Below are 20357 nucleotides of genomic sequence, written 5' to 3' on the forward strand. Positions count from 1 at the left end.
AACATGTGCTCACACCGCGGCTAACACTGCAGACGCCAGACACTGCTTTTATAATTTTACCGCTTAGAGTACAAATCTTTCAACTTTTCAAGATACTAAACTAATAAAGAGATACTTATACAGTTTTTTTTTTTTTTGAAAATTGACGAATACAAAGTATGAGTTTGGTATCATTGAACGAGGCGGAAAAGGTGTATATTATTCACGGAGTCGAGGTAAATTTACAATTTTACAAAGATTTCTGTACATTTCGTAAGTGTCGGTCTCGCTCAAGATTCAAAGGCACTATAAATTTAAACAAAGTTCAATAATTAAAAGACATTGCTGGTTGATCTAGAACACTGCCAATATTGTTTTAGGAAAATTTCCGATGCGATGGACGCAGTCGACAAGATTACAGGCCGTTGGAATTGGAAATGGATATTGTGAGCAATGCCAATGGGTCTGCACGCTTGCGATTAGCCAACTCCGATATTTTAGTGTGTGTTAAAGTCGAAATTGACACCCCACTTCCAGAAGCGCCCAAAGATGGCAAAGTAGAATATTTTGTTGATTGGTAATTTTTTCTCATATATTGGAAAATATTTACCAAACAGTGTGTTTATTGGTATATTTTATTTTGTGCAGTTCAGCTAATGCAACTCCAGCATTTGAAGGACGTGGTGGTGAACATTTAGCTGCAGAACTCAGTCGCTTTCTTTCCTTAGCTCATAGCCCAGTATTTAATTTGAGCAAATTGTGTATTGTTCCTGGACAATCATGTTGGAAATTATTTGTTGATGTTCTGATATTAGAATGTGGAGGTAAGCTTCATTTTATTTTATTTAAATACGAGTATAGTAAAAATGGGATATAATTACACCCAGTGATTGAATTTATGGTTATTTGATTTTACAATATTATATTACATAATAGGATGTCATACACATATGTGTTGTCTTCATCTTACATCATACAACATAGCACATTTTTGTTAACCAGTTTTAATAGTCTGCTGTTAGTTTTGATATTAGAGTAAATTATTATAAAATTTAAAGGTAAGATTATTTTCTAAGGCCCCACATAGACTTTTATTGGTATTGTTCTTAAGTAAGTTATGACCTTTATGAAACTGTACATTTTAAAATAATCATAACTAGTAGTTCAATTCACTCTGATATCAAAATGAACAGCATACTATTGAATCTGGTGAATGAACATTAATTGTTATGTCATATGTGTGTAAGATGAAGACAACATAATATATGAGCACAATGTATTTTTGATGTTGTACTATAGGTATTATAGTAACTATAAAAAAGTATTCATAATTTATAAACATCTGAAGTAGGTTTTCATGGGACCAAAACAGGGTCTGGTAAAAATGTTTCCCATATTTCAAAAGGCAGTTATAAATAAACAATTTTATTAATTACTATAGTTAATTACAAAAGTTTTTATTTTTTAATTACAAATACTATGCTGTTTTACATTGTATATAATTATTACTTAATTTTAAATATTACATCCATTAAATGCCATCCTTTGTTGTTGATACATTGACAAAGTTTTTCCTGGAAGATGTTCATAACTCCTATGAGGTTATCCGATTTATCACCTTGTGATTATTTTCTTTGAGGATATTTAAAAAGTTTACAATTGATGCCATTATACTGAAAATGATACAAACTTTCAGGAAAGACTTTATCAATGTATCAATAATAGGACTGCATTTAACTGTCATAATATTTATAACTAAGTAATTATTTTATATAATATAAAATGGCTTAGTATTTATAATTCAAAAATAAAATAATTCTTTCTGTATCTTTGTTTATTTGTAACTGCCTTTTAAATGTGGGAGGTATTTTGCCAGACCCTGTATTAGAATTTATCATGTCATTTATATTTTGCTCGCTGTTGTATGAATTCAATCATAAATTGTAATATTTCTGGAATATAAACTATAAATTATAAGATTGAAATTAAATGTATACATTTTTGTAGTTTTTAAAAGATAATACTATTATTTTTGTTATAATTCATAATTTTAAACTAATTTTAGATTAAAACATAAGAATTTTCAATAAATTATTATTACTTATTATAAATTATAAATATTTTTAACTTAATGATATTAAATAATTAGCAATAACACTAAAGTATAATATGCAAAAGTCAAGTAACTATGGTATATTATAACAGCAGTTTTTTTTAACATAAAACATTCATTATTTTATTATACATATAGTTTTATGTACCTTTGTTTTAAATTTACTATTTATATTTTATGTTATGTGATACTATTAATTTATTATTATTTTGTAATATATAAATATTTTTATAAAGGATTTGTCCTTATATACCTATTATTAAAACAAAATAATTTAGTCATTAAAAAAAAACAATTCATTTTTTTTTTATCATTATTATAATTTTTAAGTTCTATACTTTTTGGATTAATTTGATGTGTATAAATCAAATTTTAAATGTGTAGTTATAATTATTATTTACCTGTTTATTTATATATTTATGATTTTTTTGTTATTATTGTACATTTTTTAACCACAAAATATTTATTTAAAAGGAAACTTATTTGATGCCGTATCATTGGCAGCTAAAGCTGCTTTGTGTAACACAAGTTTACCAAATATTGTGGGGACATATGAGGATGGTCAAAATATTGATCTCCAGATATCTGATGATCCATTTGACACAAAACCATTAGATGCAAGTGATTTATCCGTGCTAGTGTCTTTATGCAAGATTGGCAATAGTTATGTGGCTGATCCAACTATAGAGGAAGAAATATGTGGTGCAGGATGTATTGTTGTGTCCGTTACACCTAAAGGTAATGTAACGGCCGTATTAAAGAAAGGAGCTGGGAGTTTTATGCCAGATACGTTAAATGAGATAATTATGGTAATAGCAATAGTTTATTTTAAACTTATAAAACTTAAACTATAATACATATTATATATATTATATTCCAATTATTTTTAGTCTGGTTCACACATTGGTATTCTGTTGAACAAAGCACTCAATGAAACTCTTACTCAAGACATGTCCAGTAATGTTTGTAAGCAACAATATGGTTTCCTCAAATGAATACAAATTTAAGTACATACTTTTTATTTTAATGTAAATAATATTTAATATAAACATTTATACATTTTGTAATACTGATTGACAATAAAAATAAAAAAAAATAGAAAAGTAAAACTGTAAATCTTTATATACTCTATCCATTAAAGGTATATGCTAATTCTGTGTTCCTCGCACATTTACACCTTACCACCAAGATCAGTTCTGTTATGGTTGGGTGTCACAATGGGATTCACAAAAGAATTGATGTTTTTATCAAGCCATAGAATATTCTTTCGTTGGACAGAGTATAGTAAGTAGCATAATAAAAAATTCATATCTTTAAAACTAAAAGAAAAACATGAGCGTAAATTAAGTCTGGAAAATTTAAATGTTTTCAGAGAAAATGTTTTAGGTAAACACTTAAAACCATTAAAAATTAATAATTGACAAGTAGATCATAAAATAAAAAAACCCAAATCATTATTCCCAAATGTCTTCTTCTTTTTCTTCTTTGGCACTAACAAACAACTTTTGGATGGTAAACGTTAGATGCTCTGTAAAGTTATAGAAATATTTAAATGATGAAAAAGGTTAGTTAAAAATGTGTAGTTAATATAAATTTCAACACTTACTTAATGTATTTTGGAACCATACAGGCTTAGTTTTCCAAACTACACATAGGTAATATACTGGAATTCCTAACAAGGTGATACCAACTCCCATACCAACTTCAAAAGGTCTTACATAACATGGCAACACAATTAAAAATAATGAAACTATAACATATGTGATTGGGATCCAAAGGGAAACCTAGAATTAATAACATAATATATAATTTAGATTTTAATGCATGAATCTTTTATTTATATTGTCATACCTTGATTGGCCTGTTGATGTTTGGACGCTTCCATCGGCTCCACAATACTGATGATACCGATAGCATTGTGAAGAATGCCTCTACAATACTTGAATATGTTATAAGCATGTCAACATCACTTGTGAAGAGCATGAGTAAAGATAAGATGTTCTGAAATAGCAATAGGTTATGGTTGGATGACTATCAAAAACAGTAACTATGATGCTTGCTTATCTTACCAAAAACACTAGAGATGGGGTGGGTGTGTACCTTTCTACATTGATGTGTGACAAAAACGATGGGAAGTGACCATATCGCGCTCCAACAAAACACATTCTGAAAAGTAAAAAAATATATAATTTTAACAACAAATTAATTTTGTCAGTAAATAATTGAATGTGAACCTAATTGAATAAGTGATTTTTTTGTAAAATGAATTGACTTGTTTATTCAAATTTAAAATCAACTCATTCAAAATTATAGGAGGAGAAAAACTTAGATTTTGATGTATAAATTAGTTAATGTTCAGTCATGGATAACAAGTAGCAATCAGAACTTTAACCCACCTGGATGAAGTCATGACATGAACGCATAGACCACCAAATGCCGATAGGGCAACCATCAACGGCATGATCCATTCGAACGAACCCATTGCTAAATGACCGAATGTCTAAACAAAAACATATTATTATTAGTCATAAAGCACATTGTGATTTAGTAATAGTGGATTTATTTTATTATCATCTGCATTTTCAATGTCTTAATTAAAAACAGGCTATTTTTATGGAAATTTGTAGCATAAAGTGAATGAATGATAAAAATTAAAATCAAATGAAGTTTGTAACATAAATCTTTTTGTTTATAACTCAAAACAAATCACGAAAATACGTCTTATACACGTAATATTTTTAGTTAATTATTAATTAAATAATATATTTTATTTAGACGATACACGGGATTTTACAAAGGAGACAATTTAATTAATTATTTATTATGAAAATAAAATTATGGGTGATCATTAAAAAAGTATGCAAAAAATTAAGGTATTTTAATTAAATTATTTTTTGAGAATTATGTAATATTTATACCAATCTTAAATTCTTAAATTACGTAAAAAATAAAAATTGACCGAGTACCGAGGTGAGGTACATTATAATAAGCGTCTTTTTTTGCAGTAAGTTGTAGTTGATTGGAACATAATAGCTATAAGGTATAATAACATTTTGAAAATTAAATTATATCACTCACGACTGCAATCGCTTTAGTCGTCACCATGTCATGTGGCGTTAGAACTGCCAGGTAAGCAACGTTAGCCAGCACGTAAATAATGGTCACCAACGGCATAGAAATGTAAATGGCTCTTGGTAGGTTCCTGTGAAGACAAAAATCGACAGATTAATATTATGTATAGTAATACCTAAAATACCTTATCTGCAGTGGCCAGCCAGTTGTTTTGGTAAATCACACAGGCCGCAGTCAAAATTAATAGGACCTATTACACTTACACGTAAGGGTTCCTCAGTTCTTCAGTCATGAAATTCAAATAGTTCCTGAAAATTAAAAAAAATAAACGATTACTCGCCGCCGTTGCGTGTAGATAAAAAATCTCACCATCCTGAGTATGAGTATATCCCAGAATAAACGGAGACAGCCAGTCTACCGGGGTCAGTAACCGATCCTTGCCAAGGGTTCATGAATTTTGAAAATCCATCTTCGCCAAAATCGAGAAACATAAATTATAAACTACGATACAATAATCATTATATATAAAAGTAATAATTGTCTATCTAATATGTATTATGTATTATATAACACAATCATTGAAGTACACATACTGGCGCCATGGGAGAAGGTTTAAATCCTCTAACTAACAAATTATAATTCTACAATGAAAATAATTAAATACTGAAATAACTAGGCAGAGTTATATCTAACAATGAACAATCTTTGTACCTAAATAATAAACATGCTTTGCGTGTAATATATTATTTAAATTTTCTTCTCTAGCTTATAAATAAAAATACATTGGTAATAATCATAACTATGATTTATGTATGATATGTTAATTGTTAAGGAATGGAACAGACGCTCACGTTCAAGCCCATTTCTTAAAAATCGAATGTTTTCTTCTCATTAGTGTGATAATATTCATGAATTTATGATCATTTTTGGTTTACTTAATTAGAAAATAAAAATAGGGTACTTGTTTGTTATCGCCCTGTCACCAAGTGATCTACGTCAGCAGTCAAGTTTAAAATGTCAATATTTATAATTGATATCTTTGTATTTAATATTTATATACGATATCTTACACGTAGTTTAGTCTATAATATGTCATCTATTTAAGGTAAAAGGATATATTTTTTAATGATACCAACATAGGCGGAAATGGGGGGGGGGCTTAGCCCCCCCCCAAAATTGTGTCAGGTTTCATGTGAAAATATATGATATGTAATATGTATATAATATATATAGTTAATTTAGCCCTCCCAGAAATTTCTATGGATTCCCGCCTATGGATACCAAACTTCAGAAAATAGTACGAGATACCATATAACCATCATACACAATAAGCTATATGCCTTATATGGAAATCGACTAATTAATTTTCATATTCCATTTTATAAAAGTAGTACATACTTATACTATACTACGAGCAGATGTTAGAAAATTTGAATAATTAAAAAATTGTAGGTAGAATGTATAGATGGATGCAGATGTTCGCGTATATAGTAGGCGGATAGGTATTTGGTGTAGGTATCAGGACCGAGACACTATGCAGACGACTACCTACACAATAAACGAAGTTTTGTCGCATACAATGCATTTCCACTTAAGCTATGTACAGAGTGATTTTCCAAGCATGCTCGCCCCATTTTCCATTTCATAATGAATTTATTAAAATCTTAATTTTTAAATATACTTATAGACTATATTTTCAAATGAGAACCTCTCTTTTATAATACAAATTATTTAGGGGATACTTTTTTGAGTTATTTAACTTTGTATACTAAGGATTAAGTTCATGAAAATGGGGCTTGAATATATGAGAGCAATAGTCACTTAAATATTTTATTTTTAATCTATCAATATTTATAATTTGTAAAAATGGTCCAAATGTAATAAACACTATAGATCCAATATTACATCATCTATTAAATTTTTTTTAAAAACATTTTAAACGTATTAATAACTAAATAATGAAATTCTACTCGTTCAAATTTTGAACTAGTTTTCATTTGGAAAACAAGTTTGTATTACCATAGAAAAGGTGTGGCCAACTTTTATGGACTTATGAATGTTGATCGACTTTTGAGTATTAATAGGTTGTTAATCGTTATGATCGACAAAAAAAAGGTCGTTAATAATCAAAAATATATAAATCTATTAATTATTTATATGCATTTTGTTTTAGAATATCATTGCGATCGGCTTATTAGCTACCCCTGCCATAAGGACATTCCTAGTAAATAAAATTTTAAAAACCTGAAAATTAAACGGTTTTTAAGTGTATTTAAAAATTCTAGAAATCAGAATTTGAATAAATTCATTGTTAAATAAAAGGGTGAGCATGCTTGGAAAATCACTCTGTATACACCTGTGACCATCAGTTCGAAGCGGAAGTCTGCAGCACGCTAACGGCAACAACAAATATTATTATTTAAAATAATTTAATAAATATTATGCTCGGGTAAACATTTATTTTATTATTAACACTTAAATGTACCTATAATATTATATAATTGTGTAGATTTATTTTATGTTTGAGATAAAAACGAAAAGCACAATAATTACTACGATTTTATCGATTTAATATGTTAATAGAATAGGTGAGTCCAACGAAAGAAAATAAAAATAATATTTTTTTGGCATTTCACCATTAATCGATTCCCGCCATACCTACGTAAACCGTCGTTGCAAATGAATAATTGAACGAAAATTTAAATTTCCGGGAATGATACTGTATTCGGTTTTAACCTGATTCACAATTAAAAAACACAGATGATTTATTTTTAAATTATAGCGAAACCAGAAATAATGCTAAGGGTTATTATCCTATATATATATATATATAAAAAATACAGACAGACGGCAATACTAGTGCAGTTATCTGTCTGCACTTAAAGTCGCCAAACCTGATTGGTGATTATAGACAATTAATTATATAATTGTGTATATTATACTGACTTCTGCATAGGAAAACGCCGCCGCATACGATGATCAACACTAGAGCAGATATTTTGGTGAACATGAACACGTTTTGAACTTTAGTGGTGGCTTTGACGTTCCAACAGTTGATGAAAGTTATGAAACCTATATAACATCGACGACGGTATTATAACGATCAATTTGAACGTGTTGTCGATAGCACAGCGGATAAATACTTACAAATAACGGCGGCCGCCAGGAGTCTGACCGCTTGGTCGGGGTTGTCGCAGTCCGGGAAGAACGGTTTGATCACGTAGTTGGCGAACGTCAGTCCCATGATGGCGTTAGTTGTGGGCCTGCACAGTGCAAGCAAATAGATGTAAGACGACGTTAACCTCGGTCGGGCGATAAAGCGTTAACTATTCGAAAGGGACTCGGAAAAGGGCGTGTGTGCCGCGAGTAGGACCAAGACCTAACGTCGGAAACTTTCGTATAAGCACTGCAATAAACTAAAACTTTATCAATATTTAGTAAATTATATTTACTGCTAGCCCAATGGAAGTACAATAGAATAGAAAAATGGGTGGGCTAAATTCTACTTCATGCTATTGGTAGGTACAGTAGAATAATGATTTTTAAAACGAATTTAAAAATTAAAACAGCAACAATTGTTTATTGTAATTGTAAAAACTTTGCAGATAATCACGCTATAGTAACTCGGTTGTAGTATCGTAATAATATTAACTGATCAACTATTATTGCAAGTAATTTAGTTAGTTTTTTATCTAAAAAAAAAAACAAAAGGAACAGGATGTAGCCTATATATTATTATGCTTCTTATGTGTACATCTTTATTTTCGGATTTTGAAGTCTTTGTTAAGTAATAATAAAAATATAGAGTTCGTTTTAAGATCCAAGGCATTCAGACCAATACAGTTGGCACTTGGCAGGGTGTGATGCAAATAATATTTATATTAATTATCATGATTCTATAATATAATTCTAACCTTATGTTTATATCAGTGGCGTAACTACATGGTTATTGGTTGCATAGGTGTGCATTGCACCGGGGCCCGAGACCTAGAAGGTCCAAAAGGGGACCCATGAATTTTGATACTTTGTTTAAAATATGTATATTTAATTTTATATTTTATTAATAATTTTAAATTATTTTATAATAAGTAATAAATTACAATATAATCATAATATTTTTTATTACGAAGAATTTTATCTATAAATATTATACTATTATTTGGTTATAGATATTACAATATTATTCCCGTATAGAGTATACAAAAAAATCGTCCATGAAACAGGTAGAAATATTGTCATTAGAACATGTTTTTTCATTTACATCATAAATATAATAAGTAATCGTTTAATTTTATTCATATAACTATTTTTAGGGACCACAAAATAATATTACACATCGACCAGAATTTTATAGTTACGCCACTGGTTTACATAGTATATAAGGTACTATGAGTATTCTATCCCGCCCAAAATAAATAACTGCACAGCTTCGCCAATATAATACAACATGCATACCAAAGTATACCTTCTAACAATAATATAATTAGGCACATCGTATAATGCATAATTTAATTTGATTTACTTACACAAACACGAGCATGGCGTCCCACAGGTAAAGGAACGCCGGCAGCGGTCCGTATCCCTCGAACAGGTAAGTATAGTCGCCACCCGACCGCGGTATGGACGTGCCCAGTTCGGCGTAACACAGTGCACCGATCATGGACAACATGCCACACATGATCCACATGGTCAAGCTGAGACCGACCGATCCAGCTTCGTTCATCACACCCGATGGCGAGATGAATATACCTATGTGCACACACACAAATATTAAAAAAAAGGGTCCACAGCGCTAGGGTAAAAAATGTCATATATTTCATAAAATATTTCTATTTTTCGTCTGGAGTTTACCCGATTATGCGACTATACTAAAATTGCATTTTCATTATTATTATTATTATTTTAACATAATACCGAGTAAAAAGTATTTAAGAACATAAAAATCCGTACTTTTCAAAGTATATAAAATATGTCTGGATGTGAGTTCCAAATTAAATTTCAAAATTTGTAACTATATATTATATGATTTTTTCCTCGCGTAAAATGAGAGGTTAAATAATATAGTATAATAAAAATGTTTGTGTGCCATAAAAATTAGATCGATTTCGTTTTCCATTTCTGTTAAATAGGATAAGTTTATATTGTTTATAATTTATTAATATTAAATGTACCTATACATAATATATTATACCATCATCGTTGTAAGTGGAGGTTAATTGTGTTAAGAATATTGTAATGGGCTGCATAAAATAAACATAACTTCACGAAATTCAAATACCGGATAATTTAATGTTTCTTTAACGCGAACAGATTATTTTCATCTGTAAATAATAGTAATACGTAATAAAACAATTTACAGTAGGTATATTCTAGCCAAGATACAGTCAGTGGCAGATCCAGAAGGCGTCGGTGTGGAGGGAAAATTTAAATCATTACTGCTCCGTTATATTATTTACAGAAATCATTATCGTTCCTAACTTATTTAGCTACACTACTGCCCCCACCTGGATAATCGAGCACCTTGGAGTTCTCCACCACTATGGTATGAAACACATATAATTGTAGCATAATTGTAATACACTGCACGTATTATTCAATTGACTATAAACTTTTATAGAAGTCATTGCTTTAGTATAGTAATTTGTAATTTGATGATATATTAATTATTTTATAAAAATAATTGAATACTATAATAATTATATAATAGTACAATAACATGGCGCTTTAGTAAGGGTACTATATAGAAGTAGGTGGCAGTATAATGGAGCTTTTGAATACATTTTATTTGTATCGTAGGTACCTATATACTATACAGCAGTGGCGTATCCAGGGGGGCATAGGGGCCACCCCCCCCCTCATTGGCCGTATTATATAATATATAAAACATAATATGTAAATTAATTTATTTTGGCTATTTACTGGTTTGGAGTTTAAATTAAAAAAAAAATAAATGATTGTTTCGTTAAAAAGATTATTAATATTTTACAGATACTATTGTTCTATGCAGACACCTATAGCATTATAACCTTTATAAGCCACAAACGCGGTAGAAGTTGCAGATAACGACGGAGTTGGAATGTTGGATTCGTATACTGTTAAATTAAACGTTCAAAAGTGATAAGTTAAAACTCAGTGTCGGTCTGGCTTATGTTTGGGCCTACGGTACAGACGGTACAGTAATTTACAAGTGTCCTCTTACAAAAAACAAAAAAAAGTTTCTTACATTTATAATATTTATAAACATCGCGAGTTAATTTAATATTCTTCTCTATTTAGATATGGGCCCCTATAATATATAAAATGTCTAGGGCCCCCCAGTGATCGCCGGGTAGCCGGACGGGCCAAACCGACATTGTTAAAACTTACTTATTAGTTATTTGTTACTTTCTAAAATATTATACCTATCATTTATTGATATTTCATGTAAATACATAGTACCTTATAATATTATACTTAAATTTGTTCATAAAACCTTCTATATATTATTCTAATGTTCACATCATCGAGATATTTTAATAATAGTATAACTGATTAAAAAATTATTCCAATTGTTATTATTTTGCTCACTAGCTATTTAAATCAATTCCCACATATTTTATTAAATAGGTAAACGGTAAACATACATGTTTTTAGGCAAAATTAAGAACTAATCATATATTTTTAATGAGAAAATGGAAAATATTTTCGAACATTTTTTGAGTTTAGGGAAACTAATCAGGTTGTAAAATGGGAAAATTATCCGCTAAACTATTTACGATATTCTTGTATAAAGAAAAACAAATGGATTCAAGCTTTAACTTTTAAGAATATTATTATTATTACTTCTTCTCTTTATTCAGTGATAAGTTACTTTAATATTATTATTAAAAATTAACTACAATATTCAATAGGTGCGATTAATTTAGTATGACAATGAAATCTCCAAAGGTCAATTATTATATTGATCTAATTCGATTTACTTTACATCGAATTAAAATGTATATCATAATTTATTCATATACCTACATTACATATATTTGATAAGACATTGTTTATTTCATGTTTGGTATGACGTGAATACGTGATGCACTATGTTCCATTGTAGCACGTAATATTAAAATACGTATTGTAGCTAAGCACACATTGCATATTTTTTCACGATAATTATAATATTATACTAAGCATGTATAAAAGTTATTAAGTAAAATAATTTCAATAATAATAATTTTATGTAAAATACTGTTCAAGATAAAATATTTAACAGGATGTGTTGTCTCTCTTGTAAAATCCACTATAATATACAGGCTTTTTTAAATATGGCTTGAAGATTAGTCAAGATTATAAATAATAATGCAAATTACACTCATTAAAATAGCCACGTTAAGAAGACTTAAAACATATAGTATATTCTTTTTATCTCCACGTTTCAATAATATTATTAAAATTGAGGTATTATAACTTTATATATACGCTTTATAATATTAAACCAAATTTAAAAAAACATAACATAATCTGTGGTTTATTAAAAACTTTTTTAATATTATTATTTTTATGAGTTAAAAAAAAAAATTAAATACTGATAAAGTGATAACTCTTAAAATAAAAATATTAAAAAAACCTTCAGATAAAACACAGGCAATATATTATTATTATATAATAATTAATGTGATAGGTAATAATTATTCTTAAATGTCAATAATGCTATAATCTAACATAATATGGAGAAAAAACGTTCTGATACACGCTTTTCTAATATTTAACAATATACGGTTGAAAATCAACGAAGTTTTCATTTTTCATAGCTGCAATAATTTGCATTTTATAGGCGATTTTTTATTTTTAAAATACTTGTATAGGAAGTAGATATAACTATTTATTTTGAAATACTTTCTACAAGTGATTTATATTAACCCGAGATCGAATAATTGATATGTAACTAGGTAGGTACTATTTTTTTAAAGTTAGATATTCGATTCTACAAATTAAGAGAAGAACTGGAAGAAAACGGTAATGCATACAGAACTTACAGAACATACTTAATTTGTTCAATTCAATAAATCTGTTGGTACTGACTTTATTTTATAGTTTTCCGGTACTAAACTACTAAGTTACCTTACCATACACAATACATGGTTATCATATCAATTCATAACTTACATATAATATTAGGTACATCACTATGCATATAAACACGATTCAGCTAATATATCGAGCATCTTTAATTCGAGTTAAACTGTGTTCTAAGCTTGTAGATAATAATTTTAAATTTGTTGCTAATATACTTTATAAGTGATGATAGAAATTAAAAAACATATGAATTCATGTATTGTTTTATGCGCTTTAAATGAATTGTGTGAATGAATAATATTACTTATACCCACAAGGGAACTTATTCAATGCATAGAATTATAAAAAGAATCATGTTATTGATATATACAGGAGCATGACATATTTTATAGTAGTTTCATTGATACAGGGCACATCAAATTAAATACAATTTAAATTCATCATTTCATCAATAACCACTGTAATGAATATGATCTATGACATACTAATATTAATATTTCATATTTGTGTGTTCGAAAATATACCTACACAAAAAAAATGTATTCACTTTCAATAATAATTGTATAAGTGTTTTGATACCAGCTGAGGAAATTATATAGCATCATTGTAATATAATATATTCGAGGTATTGTTTCTTATTGGATAATTAATGTCGATTACACCTCAAGGCTAAATATAGTATTTAATGATATAAATATCACATTATCAGGGATATTTTGGATAAGGAAATAATAGACCTAACGGCGAGCTATAAGGAAAATATAATTGATACGAAAAGCCGGCCGGTCAGCATTAGCTAGCTGGTATAATATCGTCGACTATTATATTAGCAGTATTCATTTTTTTTTTTTTTTAGATAACAATTCAAAATCTATAGATAAACATCTAACTTAAACAAATCTGCAGAAAATTGGGTCCTTGAGGCGTCGTTAAAAACCGCACACTTACTATTCATAAGTCATAACCGCACACGTTTTTTCTATTGTTAAAAAGGGAAATTCGGGAGGTCGATAATTCAATTTATTATAAGATATAAAAAAATATATAAAATAGTTAATATTTAGATTGGAATACATTAACTGCCTAGTATTTTCAAGTATTCTATTATTATTATTACTTATTATTTATGATTTCAGATAAATATGCGCGTTATTATGATAAAATTATATATAATTATATCAGATTTACACATAACGAAATTGAACAACGACTTTTTTTTGAAAGTGATAGCGATTGACGATCGCCAGTCCCCTGGACATCGGTGTTACAATAATTTCAAAATTCATTAAATGAAATATATAATCTAATAGATAAAATAAACTATATAATAAATATTAAAATAACTACCCGTGCAGGCGTGCAGCTGTGAGAATCTGTGTATGTGTATTGGTATATATTATATAATATCATCTTATTTTTAACATATTTTTTTGGATTTGATATTTATTAATCTATGTGGGCTAATAATCCATTTTTAAGATGTAATAGATAACAGTTTTCTTTTATTTATTAAGTTGTAGTTGCAATTATTTCTATTAATTTACATCGCATTTATATGAACGTCTTTTATAAGTTATAATTCGGGGACTAGGTTATACTTAGGATAGAAATTTCAATGGTTAATTTTTAAATATTTTTAATAAAACTTTTTCAAATTATACAATCGCCATTACATATTATAATTATTTTATCATCTTCTTAATTTATTTTAAAAATATATAATATTTAGTTAATAAATATAGTAGATAAAATACATAGTTGTTTCTAAAATATTTTAATAATAAAATTAAAACTTATTATAATCATCATATAGATTGTAAAAGTGTACCAAGATATCCCTTTTATTTTAATAATTGGAGGTAAATGTATCAATAAAATTAATGAATTGTAATTGGGAAAAAATTATAGACATAGATTTAAGTGTATTTAAATTATTTAATAAATAAATAAAATTTCTTAACGGAATTAATAATGAATGTATTGATTCTACAATTATGTGTTTTTTTTTGTTATTGTGTCTTCGTACACCATAACTTGTCGAAATAATGCTTCGATTTAAAACTTTAGAGGTGGTTTTCGATGGAAAATTGAATATCTTTGGTGCATTAAAGAGGTCAAAAGTAAAAAATTTTCAGCAGTTTCCAAAAAAAATTTGGAAAACCCGTAAAAAAAGTGTATAAGTGTAGGAAAACGGGAAGGTTAGGTTGTTGTGACTCAAGAACAAATCACTGTAAATACTGAAATTTTCACCAAATGTTTATATTAGCTTTATATATGTACCTACGGTTAAATTTTCAAAATATTCTGGCTTTTTTTTTGTTATTTATAGATAACTGAAATTTTCTATATTTTAAGTATTTTTTTTTGAAATGTCAATAAAAAAATGTTGAATGCCCAAAATTTTGAAAATGTAATATAACGTTTCTTATAAGTTGTTCTTATTCTAGTTAAAAAAAAAAATCATTAGGCACAATTGTTTTTATAAATTATAAGCGTTTAGAGTTCAAATTTTTACGAAATTGCGTAACGATAACGATTTATCTTCATATGATTTTAAATATTTGTTGCTATTCAAAAAGTGTAAGTCATGGATACTTGAAACTTTCAGCAGTTATTAAGATTGGCATTTTCTTTACATAATTGAATTTTCAAATTATTTTGTAGCTTTTTAATATTTATAGGCATTTGAAATATTCGTTGTTTTTTTATAAATATCGATAAATTTTTTTTGACTAAGTCAAAATACTTGAAAATTTAATACAAAGTTCCTCATGAGACATGAGTTAGTGTTGTAGTGGTTAAAAAATTATAGGTAAGTATACATGACACAATTTTTTTTTTTTGAAGTTCAAATATTAACAAAAATCGTCAAATTCATAAATATTTACAAACTATTTTGTGGATAAACATTTTTGTATAGGTAGCTAAGAATTGAAAATTAATACACTATTTTCCATAAGTTTGCCTTTCATAAATTATAAAAGAAGTTGAGCGTTGACCAATTAAAAAATGTGTAACTTAAGTTTAAATTTGTATGAAATCAAAAATTCACTCGTAAAATAACAATTCATCATAAAATTATTTTAGATTTATGTTATAGTTAAAAATTATTAATGATAGAAATTTGAAACATACACCAGTTGTTTGAATTGGAATTTTCTGTACACGATTTAATTTTGGAGTAATTAAGGTCATTAAAACATAAACCCCTTTTTTCACCAACCATTGAAAAATATATAATACTACGTTGACAAATCATTGCCCTTCAAAATCATTTTTCGTATACAATATTACCTATTATTGCATTCAAATTTGACATTCCTACCCATTATAGTGACCTACTGTATATCCGAGGCTCACTCAATACCTACTGTACAACAGAGCGTTCCCCACTTGACTTCCTTTTTTATTTATTACCTATTTTAATGTATAATCTATTTGAAAGAATATTCAATTATTTTAATATAAATAAAGACAAATTTAACATTTTTAGTTGTAATATATAATAAATAAACATTGAATTGTTCTTATGGGCAGTTTATATGTATGATATATATATTTAATTATTTACTAACCAGATCCAAATATTATGCCCAAAATGATGGCAACGCCTTCAAGAAGACCAAGTTGTTTTTTGAGCCTGACTCTATCTCCTGTTTCTTCAGGAGTTGAGTCAGTGATTTTGACATTTTCTGATGCTGCTGTGTTCATTTTCTAAATAAAAAAATAAAAATACAATTAATAATTATTTGAAATATATAAAAATAAAGAAGTCGATGCAAATGTTCAAATAATTATGAGACATACAAATTGAAGTTGTTTGTAAGAGCCATTAAATTACACTATATAGAATCTGAGTAAATTATGATATTATCATATGATTGTTCACGGTTTTGTTTATCTTAATAAAAAAAAGATTTGTTTTTAGAATGTTAATGTGAACAATAGAAATATAATATTCTACAGCGTGGATTCAAAAATATATTAAGTTGAATTATATGAATATTCAATACATAATAAATTTAAACCTATTAACATACACGGTTATTATATACAAATATACAATATATATATATATATATATATATATTGTTCAATGACTATTACTGTTAAATTCATTATCGCTGAGCATTTGAATATAATTGTAATTATGTATTATAATAATACTGCAGGCATACATCCAAAGTAATTAATTTATAGACTAATTGATTATTTTCCTTTGATAGTTAGATATCAGTACAATTAATTGTAGACACAGACATTTAATCCTTAAACTTTGTTCACTGTACAATATACGTCATACAATATTTTATTACTATTTTCTTAAGAAAGTCATTATCCGCGTAAAACGTATAACATGACAAATTTGAACATTTTATGTTAATATTGGAATGAATCAAGCTATTAGGTATCAAACCATTCAAACTTAAAAGTATATGAATACTTATATCTGTATTTGCAGAGTGCCGGTCAATGGCGAATGGCGATATAAGAATTCTTAAACGAGTTATGAGCAATTTTAAGTTTAAATATTTTTCATACTATCCATAACTCGATAAAAATTTCTAAAATTATATAGAATATTATTCTATTTTTAGTAAAGATAACAAGTCAATTTGCTCTAATTTATAAATGCTTTTATAATTTGAATTAACTAGAGGATAACGTATCCACGTGTATTGCCTTCGTCTTATAAATGTAAGCACATTTATGTTTATAATTATCAATTTCATTTTGATATTTTGAAAATTAGAGTAAATAGACCAATAATTATAAAATTAATAGGTACAATTTTATCTAGTGCATCTTAGAGGTTATTATTAATTTTTAAATTTTTAAACTTCAATTTAAAAAAAGTTATGAACATTTTAAAACGTATAAAATAATTACTGTTTTAAAATGGTCATTACTTGCTTTGTAATTAAAATATCAATCCTCAGAGATGCTACAGTAGGTAATAGTAATAATAATTCCGTAATATACCTATACTTATTATATCCTTTTAATTTTCATCGAATTCATGCACTACTAAAACCATATATAAATATATAATATACTTATATTAAAACAGTTTACGCCACTACATTTATGTGTACAAACCGATTTACCTCAATAACTTATACTCCTTATATAATAAAGATATGCCGCAATTCTAATTCGGTTATAATAGTATTTTTCGTTTACATGCATTTTGTACTCCCGAAGTAAAGTTATTCCTATGTGCACTTTGAATGTGAATGAACTAAATCGTTTTAGGTAAACCAGATTTAAACTAAATTGAATTAACTACCGTCTATACATGCATTTATTTTGGTAGTAAACTTATTAGAATTGAGAAATAAATCGTCGGTTTAAACATATAAAATAGTAGAATATTAAAGCGAACAACATTAAATAGTACATTTGCGTTGAGCAAATCATATCTTGTGTTGTTAGCTTCAATATTAAAGTAGATTGACCTATTACGTATTAAGCTAAGGTAAAAATATTATATGGGGAATTTCATATAGGTTTTTGTTATATTTTATAAGGTAACCGAGGGAAAATAAATAGGTAGCGTGGTGATATTCTATTATTTATTAGTATTACCTACACATAATTTTTAATCTTAAATTTATACTTTTTTCTAAGCCTTTTAACGATTATTTTAATAAATATAACAACTATAATTGTTTATAATAATCAACAAACCTAAAAAGTAATGGATTTTATGACTAGAGTTAATTATACCATAGCCTTATGGTCTATGGATATAATTTCTATTATAAGCCAATCAAGGGTGATAACTACAATTTTTTTGATGTATAATTATTTGGATATAATATAATAATATAATGATACAATTAAAAACTCAATTTTAATTTTTATCAATTAATAATATCAAAGTCTGAAGTTATAATAAAAAAAATATGTTCCATCATCATCAGACCTGGAAATAGGCGAATATTCACTGAACCATGATAGGTTTAAGGTTAAAAACTAATAAAAACCAAGTATAAACGTAGAATAAGTATATAACTTATTTATGGATCATATTAATCTTAAATAAAATAATAATTTAAGTTCATTTGACAAATAAAATTTAATACGATTAATCATCATTAAAATAGTGAACACAAAAAAATCAACAATTACAGCCAAGATATAATATTAAAATATGACTACGGATTTAATTAAATTAACACCAATAATATTAACTGACATAAATACTAATGTGCACCATACATAATATTACAATTATATATATACAAAGATAGATAGATAGCAAAAAGTATAGAATATAATAGATAATGATGAGTGTGTTCAACATTTTAACTACTCTAAAAATATAGACAGAAAAAAATAATTCTACCATAATTTTCTCTTCTTTATGTATATATTTTGATTAATTTTATTTTCATGAATTTTTTAGTGACCTTGTATAGTAATCGTCAAGTATTATATAAGAGTAAAACCAACAATAATACATTAGTAACCATAGCATTGAAAGTTACGATTAACTGACACAACGAGAATAAGGTAAAATTAGTAGAGAAAAGTCGATATTAGAGCATATTATACAAAAAAAATATTTTTTTATTCATAATATTATTTATTTAAGAAATATTATAAATTATAATTTATTTTGAAAACACCTTAATGTTCAATGTAGTTAGTTGTTATTTTTTAATAGTTATTTACAAGTTATTTATTAGGTTATTGTCAATACCTATTATATATTATTATTTACCTATATATATATTGCGTTAATAAGTTAAAATTAACAATGCTACAATGCAATCAATGCAATACGTATATATATATAAATAGATACGTCATATATTGTATTCATTATTCTTATACCGAATGTATATATATAATATGGTAACTTAATACTGTCTATAATTTACGCAAACTTTTTTAAAATAAATTATATGGTTAAAGTTCAAATATATCAATATTGAGTAACTATTAATTACATACATATTCGTTTTATTAAATAATATATTAGAGAAATATTAAATTGCATATTATAGTAGCTATACATTTTAATATTATCATCACATACAATAATAAATTAATATCCAGAGTTTATTTAAAAGTTATAAGACTGTAATCATTAGTGATGTCAATGTAATGATTGTTATACAATCGAATGAAGCCAACC

General features: G+C 27.0%; 2 protein-coding genes across 3 annotated transcripts in view; one reads left to right on the forward strand and one right to left on the reverse strand.

Moving 5' to 3' along the window:
- LOC114120228 (exosome complex component RRP42) lies at positions 1-3152 on the forward strand. The gene is made up of 5 exons (XM_027982075.2): positions 1-215; positions 360-556; positions 628-803; positions 2567-2901; positions 2983-3152. The coding sequence occupies exons 1-5, from the start codon at positions 159-161 to the stop codon at positions 3085-3087; spliced, it is 870 nt and encodes a 289-aa protein (XP_027837876.2). The 5' UTR covers positions 1-158; the 3' UTR covers positions 3088-3152.
- LOC114120205 (Y+L amino acid transporter 2) overlaps positions 2897-20357 on the reverse strand; it is a 25471-nt gene continuing 8010 nt past the window's right edge. For both annotated transcript variants that reach the window (XM_027982051.2, XM_027982042.2), the window contains exons 2-13: positions 16786-16924; positions 9691-9913; positions 8312-8427; positions 8111-8236; positions 5534-5633; positions 5428-5472; positions 5171-5294; positions 4489-4592; positions 4162-4258; positions 3944-4093; positions 3699-3876; positions 2897-3620 (exon numbers count right to left, since the gene is read on the reverse strand). In XM_027982051.2, the coding sequence (XP_027837852.1) occupies positions 3547-3620; positions 3699-3876; positions 3944-4093; positions 4162-4258; positions 4489-4592; positions 5171-5294; positions 5428-5472; positions 5534-5633; positions 8111-8236; positions 8312-8427; positions 9691-9913; positions 16786-16921 (1473 nt within the window). In that variant the 5' untranslated portion in view covers positions 16922-16924 and the 3' untranslated portion in view covers positions 2897-3546. The remainder of the gene's footprint in view (positions 3621-3698; positions 3877-3943; positions 4094-4161; positions 4259-4488; positions 4593-5170; positions 5295-5427; positions 5473-5533; positions 5634-8110; positions 8237-8311; positions 8428-9690; positions 9914-16785; positions 16925-20357) is intronic.

This window comes from Aphis gossypii, chromosome 2 (assembly GCF_020184175.1).
Source record: "Aphis gossypii isolate Hap1 chromosome 2, ASM2018417v2, whole genome shotgun sequence".
NCBI lineage: Eukaryota > Metazoa > Arthropoda > Insecta > Hemiptera > Aphididae > Aphis > Aphis gossypii.

What these genes read in the sequence shown, in the direction of transcription:
- LOC114120228 (XM_027982075.2), top strand. Translation starts at nt 159, where the DNA reads ATGAGTTTGGTATCATTGAACGAGGCGGAAAAGGTGTATATTATTCAC. An exon ending in GTAGAATATTTTGTTGATTG is followed by an intron (nt 557 to 627) that starts GTAATTTTTTCT and finishes TATTTTGTGCAG; the next exon opens with TTCAGCTAATGCAACTCCAG. An exon ending in CGTTAAATGAGATAATTATG is followed by an intron (nt 2,902 to 2,982) that starts GTAATAGCAATA and finishes AATTATTTTTAG; the next exon opens with TCTGGTTCACACATTGGTAT.